Source organism: Gadus chalcogrammus, chromosome 7 (assembly GCF_026213295.1).
Source record: "Gadus chalcogrammus isolate NIFS_2021 chromosome 7, NIFS_Gcha_1.0, whole genome shotgun sequence".
In the NCBI taxonomy this organism is placed as follows: Eukaryota; Metazoa; Chordata; class Actinopteri; order Gadiformes; family Gadidae; genus Gadus; species Gadus chalcogrammus.
In genome coordinates this window covers 25,259,658-25,275,461 of record NC_079418.1, presented here as the reverse complement: position 1 = coordinate 25,275,461, position 15,804 = coordinate 25,259,658, and the positions used below count along the sequence as shown (strand labels likewise).

Below are 15,804 nucleotides of genomic sequence, written 5' to 3'. Positions count from 1 at the left end.
TAGTCATGTTGAATTGGAATGCATCCCCACTAAACATTTCTGTAAGTACAATTGTATTTAACACATAGACTAAAGACAGAAGTTTCATTTGTTTTTCCTCTACATGTACTAAATATGTAGTTATTTGCTTTACAGCGTTCAGAGGCCACCTATTGGGGGTGGTTTTCTATATCTAAGTAACTTGGGATCTAGAACCGTTTCCCACAGCAAGTCATAAAGAAAACAGCATGATAAGGGCTGAGGTCCTGTAATGTTGACTTGGCCGGTTGTTTGGCTTCTCAGTCAGAGCTGACGTCATATGACAATCGGCCTGTCCTGCCAATCGCCGTGCAGGGGGCGGTCTGCAAGCGAGCACGATACACACACACGCTAGCTAGACGGATCCATTCAGGCTGTCAAATGCACTACATCCTGCACAGCTCTTGTCCTATTATGTGGAAAACGAGAAGGAAAACACTTTGCATATAAGAATTTCACTACGGATGTATCATGAATGTAGATGGACACGTATACACAGGTATGGCTCCTAGTGAGATTTATTAGTTTAACTTGTGTTGATCTGGTTTATTCCTGGGCCAGTGGTACTACTTTGTTAACTTCCTTATCACATGTACTACATGAGGTGTAACGTTTGATTAATAATTTGAGACTCAAATCAAAAGCCTCCTGAGAAAGGTAGCCTACATTCCGGGGGAGATTACCCTACTACTTTCAAGAAGACGACGATAATTTAGATAGACACTAATGCTATAATATCTCTGCTTATGTCTTGTTTCTTCAAATCCATGTATGCTTCTACTTCGCCTCAGGGTTACCTTTGAAGCAGACCGAGGGGTCCGTCCCTGGAAAACGCTGTGGAAGCTGCATGGCCAACCTTGGATTACAAAATTACAAATTGAAGGACGTGTTCACATGGTAACTTTTACTGTTTATCAAGAACCACGAGGTCTGGCTGACCTTACAATATTGAAGAGGAAAGCGTTCACACTGTAACTTGGATTCACAAGTTCAACGTCCGCTGTGGATCCGATTAGCATTGACAAAGATGTTTTAATTCAATTGCGGTTTTTCTGAAACATTTATCAGATTTGAAAGCAGACATATTCAATAACTATAAAATTTTGCCACAGTTCGTCACTCAGTATGCTACTCATGTTATAAATTACATCAGTTATAAATTACATCAGAGACCGACTCTTAGAAACCAGGTACTGGTTTGCTTTCTCTCATTGCTTAATTTATTCATCCAGAGAAAACCCTTGATCAAAACCAGTAACACATTACTGTGTGGTTTCTACAGGCATCTCCTGAAGACCATTGCCATGGGCCAGGCCCTCTCGCTGATGATCTGCGGGACGGCAGTGAGCTGCCAGTACCTGGCCGAGGCAGGCGTGGAGACACCCATGTTCCAAAGCTTCCTCAACTATGCATTGCTGTTCATCACTTACACCTCCTACCTATGCTGCCGCAAAGGTCAGGCTGTGCCATCATTGGACTTTTAATCATAGCCTATAATCACATATCAAATAACACATACATGAAATGAGCTGGCCCCCTACTGATTGTAGGTTTCATGGTTAAAAAATAACTGTTGGTTCAAGCATGGAAATTCCGCTTATTGATGCATTAGATGCATTGGAATGACAAATGATGAAAAATAAAAATAAATAAAGGATAATGGGGTTATTTACTATTTCACCTTTACATAGATGGACATTTAAATGAGCATTAACCAATTAAATTAAATGTTGCAGATCCAATTCCAACTGAAGGTAGAATCTAACTGGTGATCTACTTTGTCTTTTTAAAGGTGATGATAACATCTATCAGATTTTGAAAACAAAATGGTGGAAGTATCTTCTGATGGGCCTGACAGACGTGCAGGCAAACTACGCTGTAGTGAAGGCCTACCAGTACACTACCCTGACTAGCATACAGGTAGGCAGGTTTATGTGCATATAGAATGTGCCCACCTCATTCAGGTGTTTTTACGACCTTCAGTGCAGTCTATTTCTACAGTTTATGTAGAAATTTGAAGAAAATAAATGTACCCATTTCTGCCGGTAGTGAGATGGCAAGTTCCATTCCACTTGTTCACAGCAAACCTTCCCAGAGGCAATACAATTTGAAAAGGATAATAGGATTTGTACCCAGATATTATCATCATAATTTAATTGGAAATAACCACTGGAGACAAATGCTGATACAATTAAAGTAAACAAAGCAAGCTGCATGTTACAAAAAAGAGAAGGGAAGTGTGAAGGTCATACATATTGAGTCTTTTTGGTGATAGTCTCTTGCTTTGTATCTCCAGTAGCCAATGCCATGGTCCCAGGGCTCTAAGACAAAACATTTTTCCAAAGTCCAAAAGAGGGGCACACAAGCACATTTAATCGTGTAATGAAAAACATAACTATTTTCAACCGAAAAGCAATGATCTATGTATATAAAAAAATATAATAATAATAATGCATCAATCAAATTTACTAAACAAAAGAAACAAATCAAAATCCTGTCCAAATTGTATCCTGCATTTGTTTCTCTAACTCCACAAACTGTTGTGTGTGCCGTGGTTTTGTCATGCAGCTGCTGGACTGCTTTGTGATCCCGGTGCTGATGGTGCTGTCCTGGTTCCTACTGAAGACCCGCTACAGGCCCGTTCACTTCGTGGCGGTTAGTGTGTGTCTGGTCGGGGTGGGAGCCATGGTTGGGGCGGATCTGATCGCGGGCCGAGACCAAGGATCCAGTAAGTTCTGTGTTTGTCAATGTCTCTTCCTCTTCTGTGCGTTTTTTAAGGCCATTTATTCATGAGGCCAGCATTCTTCTTTTAAAAATCCTCCATTCCTCGGTTTAGTGATACTAGGAAAAACATGTTTTTTCTTAAAGATACATTTTTCAAAATTGTTAGGCTTTATTAATGAAAGCAGTAAGAGTTAGACATGAAGGTATGGGGGAGAGAGAGGGGAGGGGGCATGCTACAATTGACCACGGGCTGAAAAACAAGTTTAATATAATCGTTACCTATTTACAACTATTTGTAGAAAATACAGTTACAAATATCCTTCAATAGCCCTTACAGAAAGCCCAAGTTAACATTTTATACTAGAGATACAAATGGCCTTGTATCCTGCTGTCCTGAGGTGTTCTCTGTTAGGACGGGATGTTTCCCATAACAGTGTTGGATACCAGGCTCTGACTATGAAACCTACTGCTGGGTGAACAATAACATTGTGGACACCTCACACCGTCTCAGAGGCATATCTATTCCCTGGCAAAACTTAGGACCTTTTTGTTTTTTGGGGTTAAATGTAATCCCGATACCTCTCCCACACCACCTCATCCCTTCCTCTCCCTCTTCTCTCCATCCTCCTTCCTCTCCCCCCACACCGTTCCCTCTGTGTTCTAGCCACAAACGTCCTGCTGGGGGATGGCCTGGTCCTGCTCAGTGCCGCTCTCTACGCTTTGTCCAACGTAGGGCAGGAGTACACGGTGAAGAACCACAGTCGTGTGGAGTTTCTGGGCATGATGGGTCTCTTTGGTACCATCATCAGTGGCATACAGCTGTAAGCATCTATCCTCCATTAAAAAAAAAATATACCCTTAATAAGCCTAACCCTTCCTTCTCCATAATGACAAAATGAACGCCTGTATCTAAATGAAATAATGAATTGTTCATTTAATTTGCTGCGATATGCCTGTCTGCGCCTCCATAGCTAAATACGCCATCTATTGGTGAAAAGCATGTGGGTGGTGATAGACCAACTGAGAGGAAAGTGTATATAAGGGGCCTTTAGAGTTAGTGCACCATAGTATCACTATTTATTATTCAAAAGCTAGTTGGCGATGACAGCCCTCATCAAAAGTACATAGCTGACTGTATACTTCAGTGTATTTTCATTGAGTAGGCCCAGTGATAAATGAGCGATACGATTTTCCAACTTGTTTGATGTTGTGTTGATCTGCAGAGTTGTACTGGAAACTAGTGCTGTGGGTGCCATTAAGTGGGATACCAATATCAGTAAGTGGTCTTTACTGTCATGGAGATACATCGTTTATGAGATCAATATTTTAGACAAATTATTTCCAGCTATCTGGTTATTGATTCATATAGCCTTGATACTGCCCTTTTCCTCACCTGATAAAGGCTACAATAAAGTTTTGACTTTTCTGAATGGCCTGACCCCATATCTGCTTTACTACTGATCAGCGTCACTATTATGCATTTAGCAATGTATTTTGTCAATACACTTATATTTTTCTATACCTCATGTTGAACGAGTGTCATTATTTATCACCTTGTACTCGTCTGAAATCTTTGATGCCTTAGGGACTACAAAAATGTAAATCTCTTTTACAAATCGTTGAAAGCTAAATGGCCCACGGCCCTGCTAAAAAGTCTCTCTCTTTCGCTCTCTCTCTCCCCCCTCTCCCCCTCAGTGGTGCTTTTCGTGGGCTACGCGCTCTGCATGTACGCCCTCTACAGCGTCATGCCCACGGTAGTGAGGCTGACCAGCGCCACAGTAGTCAACCTCTCTCTGCTCACAGCGGACCTGTTCAGCCTCTTCTGCGGCCTCTTCCTCTTCCACTACACGGTGAGCCACAACATCCCTTTGGACAGATTTTGCAGAGAATCTCTCGGGATGCACAATTGGGGGTTTAAACTTTGCAATTCGGTTAAAAATAATGATTATAGTTGCCGCCATAGCACAAGTAGTTTGTAAGCTAAATTATAAATTTGAACATTTTAAAATAAATGAAAAACTGAGCAAACTCTATCGCCATTTTGACCAGTGTTTGAAAAGTATTCATTCTCCACCTAGTCCTACTTCAAGTTTTTATCCTTCTAGTTTCTTTGGTTTTGATTGTAACACCATTGTTCTGCTCCCCAGTTCTCTGGGCTGTACATCCTCTCCTTCGTGGTCATCACGCTGGGCTTCATCATGTTCAACGCCGTTCCCACGTACAATCTGATACCCCACGCAGACTCCAGAGAGGCTGGCCTCGACGAGCCGGTCGCGGCGCTTACAGAGCAGAACCACGATGCCACTTCCAAATGCCTGCTGCCCCTGGCGGAGAAGGACTCGGAGAGCACAGTGGCAAGTGCGGCCATATTGCCTCCAGTCTAACCGGATCCACTATGGTTACTTAAGTATTTTAGATGGGATGTGCTGCTGGATGGGGGGGGGGGGGGGGGGGGGGGGGCTGGATAGCTCACCTGAAAAATAATGTAAGGCTTTTGCATTGCCTTATCACCGGATGGCCTGAGAGCTCTATCTTGGATGAGTTTGCTTTTCTAGTATACACTCTTTAAGATTGTTGACCAAAACAACTCCCACTTTAACTCCAGAGGTTTGATGTTTTATGTGCGTTCGCATATGTTCAGAACTCGGGATATCCTTGTTTATCACGTTACGACTGCAAAGACTTGTTTGAGTTATTTTTAAAAGTTCATTCTTCATTGTCACCTTTTTTTGGCTGAAAAGGCATGGATCGCTACTGAGTTTTAATAAGGTACAAAAATATTTTTTTTACAAGTATGCCATCTTTTACCAAGGTATGTGATTGTATTTTATGAGATACTTGAATTAGCTGTTTACTATTTTATTTGTATTATTATTATTATTGAGTCAAGCAATTCAACGCTGTTAGTTTACCCAAAGTTCTCATTGCCTACTTCTGTTGCGCCAATGTAGGCTTCATGTTATATTTGTGTTATGGTTGGTTGCCAAATGAAATTTCAACAAATTGTATTAATAAACTTTCTAAGCAAGTCCTGATTGATTCTGTGACTTTCATTTGTGCCTAGTATCTCTTATAACCTGTTCCTTCATTACCTGTGTGATAATTTGCAACATTGCAATACTTTTAACCATTGATCAGTATGCATGATGCATATAAATGAATGGTCCTCATGGTGCTCAAATTCATGAATGAACGTTACAGTCATGAATACACACCACTGTCGAAAGAATGAAGTCTTGTTAAGGTATGCCTATACAGACTTCCCGATTACAAATCCTGGTATCCGAAACCATTTGGTCTGGATGGATATAGGCTCTACTAAATCTTGTTTTGACACATTCTGTCCAACATTCCCGCGCTCTGAACGCACACGAACGGTTAAAAAGCCGAAAGACAAACGAATAAAGGATCAAGGACTCCCGCCAAACGCGCGTGAGAGGGTCTGCATTGCGATGTTGTTTCATCTCTATGTTTTAACCCTCTCGGTCCCGCACCGATGACGCTACCATCATGGAGGAGAAGAAGCTATCTCTAATCCACTGAGGATAACAAAACTGCATTAAAAGACCGGCTCTAAATCGCATCGCATCTTATTCTCGGTATGTAACACAACCGTATTTGTTCTGTTTGTATCTGCATGAATTGTTGGATACCTCGGATTAGTTTATGGGACGCTGATCCGATCCGTCGACGAGAGGACTTTAACAGCATGACTAGTATTTATGCGTTCGGTTATGGGAGGGATACCGATATTTATGGACGTTTTGTGAGAGGGAAAGAACGGTTATTTTAGTCCAATTTCCTACACATATAGGCGTTATTCAGGCGGTTACCATACGGAACAGCGGCGCCTGCTGATTCAATACGCGCCTTTCTCCACACCACCAAGGACAGCTCCCTGGAAACGGCCTGTGGCAGGAACAGCGCTTATGGATGTGATCGGGTCTGGTTAATCAACTGTACTCAATTATTTCCAGGCAAATCAAGGGAACCAAACGTACTGTTGATAAACCCCGGAGGAACCCATCGAGATGAAGCATTTCTTACGGTAGGCTACCAGTAAAATACTACTTTTGTTTAATACGATGCTGTCATGATATTATCAGCCGTGAATTTTCTGCAATATGTTTAAATGTATGATATGTGTAGGTGTTTCCATGTCCTCTCCGGTCTGCTGATGTATCACCAAGCCTGCAAGAACCGCTTTTGAATTCCCAGTTCGTATTTTAACCCCTTACAATTAATCGATGGCGTGTGTTGTATTTCCAATATCAAGTGAGCATACGGCAAAACACAACGGCTCTTAATTAGTACACACAACCACACGCTCTCACTCACACGTCTTATGTGCCCCTTGGCTATGGTATTTGGCTTTCCAAATACAGTGCCCCAGGGGACTGACTATCTATTTAGCATGCAAGTAGCTTGCTTCCAAGTAGCTAAGAGGGGCGTGTACACTTCCACACACGCCTCATTATTTCTCCATGTTTTTTTTTTAAATACCCAGAATGCAGATCAGCGGTGACATATCCTAATCTGTTTGTGATTACGTGTGTGTGTGTGTGTGTGTGTGTGTGTGTGTGTGTGTGTGTGTGTGTGTGTGTGTGTGTGTGTGTGTGTGTGTGTGTGTGTGTGTGTGTGTGTGTGTGTGTGTGTGTGTGTGTGTGTGTGTGCGTGCACGTGTTCTGTTTGTGTTTTGTGCTTGTGCAAATGAGGAGGAACGTTTTCTGAAGAGAAAAATATTCTTCCTTTCAGAAATCCTTCTGAATGTTAAGCCAGAATACATCAGGATGTATCAACAGCCATTTTAAGCCCTTATGTATGCTTATATTGCTCTTATTATCTTATTTTACTTGCCCTATCCCTCATTCTCTCATCACCTGCTTTGGTGAGGGCAGGTCCCCAACGCTGGAAGCTAAAAATTAATCCGACATCCTTTTCATATCCTCACCATATCCTCTGGTACCTTCCCTCCCTGCCCGTGTCGCTTTCTGTCTACTCGCCGTCTTGTTACACCTGTTCCTTGCTCCAAGAGTCATGTCCTCATTCTTGGGCCTAATCTAGAATAGTATACTACAGGCCCAGATATTAGACTAAATCTCTTCCCTACCTGCCCTCCTGATTTCAGTATTTATAGTAAACCACTTATTTAGGATAAAACCTGTATCAGGCGAGGAATATTGCATGCACATTTGACTGGTCTAAACCAACAATGGCATTAACCAGGGTCCCACTGCGATCAAGAGATGGGTTGTCAGATAACACTTTAGCTGACCCTTTCCCACTGATGGAGAACAATACTCTTCCCAGGTCAGGTGTTTGCTTCAGTTTATTAATTAATACCAATAATTAAATCTATAACCTTATCGAACGAAACAGCTGAAATTCAAATATCATTCGGCTTTTAACATTTTATTTTTTTGCATTGTCATGGAAACATCTGGTCGATAGTTGCATTTGACCGTTTAGGATCGATTTTAAAAGCCATAGATGTGTTATTGAAAAAATAATGCACACCTGTGGAAGTTTATTGACCAATCAGGATCAATTAATAGTATTCAATAATAGTGTGGTACAAAGAGTATATAAATAACTGTATCGTGTTTATATTTCTGTTGTTTTTTTGTCTTACTGAACACTACTATTTCCTCTTGTTTACTTCCAGAGTGGTGACACAGTTCTTTGTGTTCCTGTACTGTAAATGCCTCTGGCGGGGCCTGAAGTTTGTAGCCAGGAAGTTGACAGGCCGCTGCGAGCTGCAGCGCATCTGTTACAACAACAAACACGGAGCCCGCAGGACCCTGAAGATCGGTAGGCCCACACACTGCCTGCATGTTTCGTTTTTTTATTATATTTGGTCATTCTTTTGTGTTTACGGAACTAGTCTAAGGCGCTGTAGGTACGTTTTAAGAGCTATCATTTGAGTGTAATTTGTGAGAAATGCAATAGCAATCTTGCTGTCTTCCGCTCTCTCTCTTTACATCTCAATTATCAACTACATCATTAAATGACCATATATGATATGTATATATATGTCATCAGAGATTAAGGAAACCTTTAGGTTTAAATAATGTCCTCAACAGTGCTACAGCCGAATGTTCTCCCCTTGAATTTTCATTCAGGGTCCCGGGTTGCCAGATACGAAACAAATTGGCACACAAACACAGTGTGCTGCAGCCATTGAAGCAGGCAAACAAACCAACTAGATCACCTGAGATTGTACTACATTCTACCCAACCTCTTTTGAGCAAGCTCCATGACCAGAGCCGTGCTAAAACACGGTTACATCTTGGAGTTGCATTTGAAAGATGGAGACATCTTAGCACCAGGAAGGATTTCAAGACAGATGCCACATAATGAGCTGGTTTATGACTTTCAAATAATAAATACATTGCAAGCATATGCATTAGCTGATCCACTTACAGTGTAGGACGTGATGTTGCTTGCCATTGTCAAAATATAATAATTGCACTTTCATAATGTGATGTAATGTTTTGCTATGCTCGTCTTGCTGTTGTGTGTTTCAATGTTCTTAACCTAGCAACTCGTGTGAGCTTCGAGTCTGGGGAGGAGGGGGCCAATATTGTGTATTTGGAATGCAATACCTATAACAAATGCACTTTGTCAATGTTACATACAGTACCTTTAAAGATATGCATATACCCATATAATGACCAGAACTCATTGACTTCAAACTCAAATCCCAACAATATTTTTGTTTCTGTTTGAGGTAATTTTGTTTCTTCTGTTACTTTGTTCCCCAGAGTCCTCTCTGAAGTACTCCAAGAATGAGGTTTGTTTTTGTTCTACAGACAACATTAACATAACAACATTATTGCACGCCACGTTCGTTTTATATTCTGCCCTCAGGCTGCTCCCCCGGCAACTTCTCATTTTTTACCTTCCCTGCGCACCTCCTGCGCACACACGCACACACACACACACACACACACACACACATGTACACACAGCTGCTGCGCTCGGCCCTCAGTGTCCACCCGGACAAGGTGGAGAAGTCAATCGATGACATCATGGCCTTGAAGAAGATCAACCTGGACACCAACCCACAGTAGGCCTTCCGTTTGATCTATCTGCACATGTGCACCACTGGCTCACTTGGGTTATATTATTTTTGTAACGTTTGGTTTTTTCGTCAGAACATGAAGTGGTGATAATTGTAATTAAAAATATAGATTCAAATAAATTCACCTGTTAGGTGGAAAAAAATATATTGGACCAAATGTTAAATGATTGCATCAACCATTGTCTCCGCCACCCTCCTTCTCTCCTGCCACAATGTGTTGTTTTAAGTATTTTGCCAAATCAATTTAGCTGAAATTTATAACTCACTGTTCCTTCCAAATGCATGAGTAGAACAAGATGTTTTGTAGCAAAAGTAAGTAGCTTCAACAGTTTTCTATAATTTAAACTATTGAACATATACAAATATTGTGTTTGATATGTAGGACTTTAGTGATGAGTCGGTGACCGCACAACACAGGAAATTATATCATCCATATAACAGCTGGTAGTTAGGCATTCAAATGTTTGTTATTTGTCTAAACTAAACAAAAATGGCATGCACAAATATCACTCAGCCTGACAGAGAATTCAGTGTTGTACTACATTCAACATTTCTAGAGAAGGTCCCTCGTGTGGATAGTCTGAGGTACTGCATGTCAAAAGGTGGGAACGCCATACCACGGCCCAGCCCTCAGAGCGGCCACTGACTGCACACGTAGGCTTATTTCTTATGTTCTCATCTCCCTCTCTCTCTCCCCCAGGCTGGGCATCTCGCTCCAGGCCAGCCTGCTCCAGGTGGTGGGCTACAGGAGTCTGGTGGGCGAGGTGGAGAAGCTCCGCAGGGAGCCCTACGACTGTGAGAACGCCCACCATGAGACCCTGCTGATGCAGGTACACTCTTCTCTCACACACACACACACACACACACACACACACACACACACACACACACACACACACACACACACACACACACACACACACACACACACACACACACACACTCCAGTGTTTACTCTGAGAACGTGCACTACCTCTATGCAGACGTTGCACAAGGACAGAAGACAATTTGAATAGGAACTTGAGAGATAAGGCGTGAGAAATAGTGTGTTGAAGAAATAATTAGGTTATTAATATTGCATATGAATGCTCTGTAATGATTGCGCCTTTCAGCTGATATACTGCTCACGACTTTGCCCTGTTGAAAATGCTTTAACAAAACATAAACTCTTTTCCGCATAGCTTTGGAAGGAGCTGCGTCCCGACACGCCTCTCACCGGACGCATCTCCAAGCAGTGGTGCGAGATTGGTTTCCAGGGCAACGACCCGAAAACTGACTTCAGAGGCATGGGCCTTCTGGGGCTCCACAACCTCCTGTAAGTGACAGAGACTGGGACACAGACAGACAGCGGGAGACAGACATCGAGAGACATATCGAGAGACAGACAGCGTGAGACAGACCCAGAGAGAGCGAGAGATACAGAGAGACAAATTATTTGTCTGTTGAAAACAAAAATGGAATCTAGGCCGTAGCAATGCAAATTCAAGAGCGTTGAATATAATTAGTTTTTCAATACAAAGTCAACTTCATTCTTTTTTTATGCTATTACCGCTATACGTGCAGAAAAGCATACGTTTAAGCTCTGCATGAAGAAGGAAATTTAAATTCAAACATGAACTATCGAATGAAATGCTCAGGCACACAAATACATTAGCGTGCCCAAATAATATAGATATATTAGCCATTTTTGTTATTCTCTATCAATCAAAACAGGTTCTGCTATGTAAAAATAACAGTGTTTCCCTCTCTTTGTATGAACACTAAATAGTGGTAATGACAGCCTGTGAGAGAAAGAATCAATGCTGAGAGATAATGCAAGAGGTAGCACTCTGGCCATCACCAAGGGGAGATGCACTCATAGCGATACTCTTAAATGAGATGTTATGGCCTGTAATATGAACAGAATCACAATAACCAAAGAAGATCTTTATCATAGATGTGGGGGGAGGCCAGTTCCTTAAGTAGTCAGGGTGGTTGACTCCCAGCTGAAATGGTTCCTGGTTTGAACCCCAGTGTCCGCAGTCTACCTGTCAGCGTCCTTGAGCAAGATGCCCCTAACCTTCTACTTTATGACATGCATATAAACAAAGTGATAAAAGCAGCTGCTGTGACTACACAAAAATGTAGATTTAGCATTCTCTCCATCCTTTGTCCTTTCCTCTTTAGGTACTTTGCTGAGCACGACAAAGCCAACGCTCTGCAGGTGCTCCACGACTCCCTGCAGCCCAAGCACAAGTAAGCTAGCGCTCCGACTATATGTAGCATTTAGCCGCTTCCGCTACGCCACCGGCATAACATTGTTGTACTCCACGTTCCACGGTTCATTTCGATTCTCACCGTTTTCTCTGCCACTTCCTTCTTTATAAAACAGGAGCGATCGCTGTTTGTTATCGTTTGCCGCCACAGAGCCGACACATCCGCCGCTCTGCGCGCCACCACCGCCATTCCAAATATTTGCTTTTTCTCTTCTTATTTTGTCTATTCTCTTCTTATTTTGTCTTTCTTTTTCCTCCACCCTCAATTCTGTCCATCCCCTTGTTTCACATGCACTTGTAGGAGCTTGCCCAGCAAGGCCAGGTACTCGCCTCTTCTCTCATTCACCTCCATCCCTCTCATACGTCTGTAGATCCTCGTAGGAGTCTTGTGATGCTCCACACGTTGCCTCCCTTGATTATAAATGGATGTTATGTTCCACCATGTCTTTGCTTTGAGTCCAACTGATACAGCCTATTGGGAATGGATAGAAGTCTCCTATTGATGTATTAGTCAGTAATACCGTGCATACTTTGTTTTTTACCAAAGGCTCTGCATATTAAATTCTGTTGAAACTGCATCCCATAATACTGTGTCCCGTGTCCCTCGTAGTGAGATGAGCCCGTCAGAATGGGAGCAGAAGAGCCTCGACAAAGCTATCGGGTGAGTGGTCACGTGCACACACACATCCACAGTGCACGTGCACGGTGAGTATCTGGGTTATTGCAGCTGAGGGCATGTGAGGCAGCGGAGCGTGGAGTGCTGGCCTCAATGTTGACGGACAGTTTTAAATTCTGCAGTGTGGACTTCTGGGTAATTCAGAGAGCAATGGAGTTGGTGTAAGGGTATGAAGATGAGAGGGTTCGCTTATATATATCAACAGTATCCAAGGTCTGTTCACACACATTCCGTTTTTGTGTCTTCCAGTTATTCCTACAATAACAATATATAGTTTTTGTTATTATTCAATCTCTGAAGTCTGTCCTTGGGTTGTCTGATGTTGTTAGATTGAGTCAGAGTGTTTTGGTTCTCAAGTGCACAGTATAACACAGGGTCATTCTGAACAATGAAGTTCTTAGGACATGGCAGCCACAACTGTGTAGCAGCGTGTCAGACAAATATTATATACCCCTTTTAAGAGTTTAAAAGAACACGGCAGTTCCAGGAATATGGGCATTAACTTTATCGATATATATTGTAATAGGGCAGAGGATGAACAACATTGAATTGTGTTGATGCACATTGAATGTTCAGAGGAAGTAATCGTGCATACAATGGGGTGATCAATTGGATGCCACCCGATTAACGTAGCTGTTTCAGGCATGAAGGCCTGGGGAAATACTGTTCATGAGTCTGTTGGTCCGTGCCCGGGAAAGTCCACCAGTCCTCAGCGACGGTAACACTCCACAGCTGGGGTGGTTGTAGTCTGCTCTTGTGTTTCTGTTGCCTTGCACAGAGGGGAGGAGGAGGATCTCGATGGGGTTTTTCCACCGCAAGCTGAATGCTTTGTTCTTTTTCAATGTCATCTTGGGTCCGACACAGCTTTTCCTTCGCCATCGTGGGGATCAACATCACGGACCTGGCGTACTCCCTGCTGGTTAGCGGGGCCCTCAAGACCCACCTGTACAATGTGGCCCCTGAGCTGCCCAGCCTGCTGCACTTCCAGCAAACCTTCTGTGAGTCTCCCCTACACATGTCTGGGTGCTACGAGCTGGGGTCCCCTGTAGGATCCACTCCAGACTTAGAATAATGTAGAAGCTTAATGTGAAGTGAATGCTTGATTCGAAAGTAAGATGTTATTATGTGCATCATGCTACGGAAAAAGATTGTTTGAAAATCTTGCGCTTTATTTGTTACATACTCCTTATACTTGCCTGCATTTTTCTTTATTTGTAACGCTGAGTATTCAGATATTCAGATATTCGTTCATTAGGTGTTAAATTATCAACTCAGTACTAGTTTGTTCCAGTTCACGTCTGTGTTTCATCAAAGGTCAGAGTGGCCATCATCATGGGATGTAGTATCTGCCACAGAAATGAGAGGTTCCTTTCTTCCTCTCCAAATTCATTCAAATGCACAGTACACAGGCTACCTGATGGGGTCCATCCCTTCTGGCTGTAATAACCAGTCCCACCACAGGCCACCCGATGGGGTTGATCCCTTCTGGCTGTATTAACCCCTCCCTCCCTCCCTCCTGTTATAGGCTACCTGATGGGGTCCAACCCTTCTGGCTGTATTAACCCCTCCCTCCTGTTTCAGGCTACCTGATGGGGTCCAACCCTTCTGGCTGTATTAACCCCTCCCTCCCTCCTGTTTCAGGCTACCTGATGGGGTCCAACCCTTGTGGCTGTATTAACCCCTCCCTCCCTCCTGTTATAGGCTACCTGATGGGGTCCAACCCTTGTGGCTGTATTAACCCCCCCCTCCTTCCTGTTTCAGGCTACCTGATGCAGGAGTTCCACCGCTTCTGGACGGAGGAGGATCCCGGGGACATCATGGAGTTCAACCGGATCCGCTCCAAGTTCCACCGCCAGATCCTGAAGCAGCTGAAGCACCCCGACACCGCACTGTGCCCCCACTTCTCCGCCTCCGACCTCCACCTGGTCAACCTGTAAACTCTCCCCAACGCCACGGCGACAACCGACCAACCAAGTGACCCAACCCACCCGACGATTCCATTAGTAGGCGGCACCCTCTTCTTCTTCCTTCTTCATCCTCACCTCCCCCTCCCCAAGCCCTCCCAGCGAAAGGTCATGTTACATCACTGCCAGCCGGCCACTCCAGCCAGCACACACACACACACGCGCGCGCATGCGCACACCTACCACCTACCACACACCTACCGCATGCGCACACCTACCACATACACATACACACAAACAAATACACACACATTTATATGCAGTCAACACGCACACGCAAGCACAAACAAACAAATCCCTCAAAACGGCCCTCTCCACTCTCTGCGATAACCGCCTTGACACCAGCATTTAGCGGAACGACCGGGGCGATCGTACCCGAGGTGCGTGAGGATGTCACCACCACATCGTTCAATCTGTTAATCTGCTAACGGGCTGCTTTCATTGGCTCCTGACGTGATTGATGAATGCACGGTCGCTTTCAGTATCCAATCATGCGCTGTGTTAACCAAATGCGTTCACGCTTGTTCAAACCAACCGACGAACCAACTCCTTTGTGAATGAATATATATACTGAATTCACCCCGTACATTCTAAATATAGAGGGCTGAAGAGATGGTCAGACCCTGTGAAAGGAGCCAACAGGACAGGCCCAAAGGTTCCCAGAAGGAATTTGTATTCAAAATGAATGGTTCTATAAAAAGATATATGTATATTTAACCAAGGCGTTGATGTATTTTCATAAATATGTAATCGATACTTAGATTTAGCTGTTGAGCGTTATCTCACAAGCGTATTTGTAAGAATCACCGTCTCCCACAGTAACTGTTTTTGTTTTATTTATTTATTTATTTAATTAGGATTATATATTTTTTTTATTCTTTTACTTTATTAGGACTTTGTACTATTTAAGCAATTCACTGCATGACAACCAAAACCATTGTAATTCACATAAGCCAGTTGTTGAATGTGGAAAATTTGGTCACAACGCTTTGCTTTTATGGTGGACAAAATAATATGTTTGTAAACCTTTAAAACAAAACCAAAAATTGTAATCATCAAAAGATCCCTGCTTAAATAATTGAA

At 43.0% G+C, this 15,804-nt stretch overlaps 3 protein-coding genes across 4 annotated transcripts in view; 2 read left to right on the top strand and 1 right to left on the bottom strand.

Moving 5' to 3' along the window:
• LOC130385249 (glutamate receptor 4) overlaps nucleotides 1-15,804 on the bottom strand; it is a 1,260,456-nt gene that overhangs the window by 1,139,356 nt on the left and 105,296 nt on the right. The window lies entirely within an intron of this gene.
• slc35f2 (solute carrier family 35 member F2) lies at nucleotides 365-5,167 on the top strand. Its single transcript, XM_056593732.1, has 9 exons — nucleotides 365-517; nucleotides 810-915; nucleotides 1,301-1,473; nucleotides 1,811-1,938; nucleotides 2,587-2,746; nucleotides 3,407-3,563; nucleotides 3,966-4,018; nucleotides 4,438-4,592; nucleotides 4,890-5,167. The coding sequence occupies exons 1-9, from the start codon at nucleotides 490-492 to the stop codon at nucleotides 5,124-5,126; spliced, it is 1,197 nt and encodes a 398-aa protein (XP_056449707.1). The 5' UTR covers nucleotides 365-489; the 3' UTR covers nucleotides 5,127-5,167.
• Nucleotides 6,267-14,694, top strand: elmod1 (ELMO/CED-12 domain containing 1). Its single transcript, XM_056593754.1, has 11 exons — nucleotides 6,267-6,341; nucleotides 6,720-6,790; nucleotides 8,408-8,553; nucleotides 9,507-9,535; nucleotides 9,714-9,811; nucleotides 10,527-10,656; nucleotides 11,008-11,141; nucleotides 11,993-12,061; nucleotides 12,692-12,742; nucleotides 13,622-13,755; nucleotides 14,519-14,694. Exons 2-11 carry the CDS (start codon nucleotides 6,774-6,776, stop codon nucleotides 14,692-14,694), a joined length of 984 nt encoding a protein of 327 aa, XP_056449729.1. The 5' UTR covers nucleotides 6,267-6,341; nucleotides 6,720-6,773.

Bases quoted from the DNA above. Each gene is read 5' to 3' on its own strand.
- elmod1 (XM_056593754.1), top strand. The intron at 9,536-9,713 runs GTTTGTTTTTGT...ATGTACACACAG, and splicing joins TGAAGTACTCCAAGAATGAG to CTGCTGCGCTCGGCCCTCAG. The intron at 12,062-12,691 runs GTAAGCTAGCGC...TGTCCCTCGTAG, and splicing joins TCCCTGCAGCCCAAGCACAA to TGAGATGAGCCCGTCAGAAT.
- slc35f2 (XM_056593732.1), top strand. From the start codon at position 490: ATGAATGTAGATGGACACGTATACACAG. The intron at 916-1,300 runs GTAACTTTTACT...TGGTTTCTACAG, and splicing joins TTGAAGGACGTGTTCACATG to GCATCTCCTGAAGACCATTG. The intron at 2,747-3,406 runs GTAAGTTCTGTG...TCTGTGTTCTAG, and splicing joins GGGCCGAGACCAAGGATCCA to CCACAAACGTCCTGCTGGGG.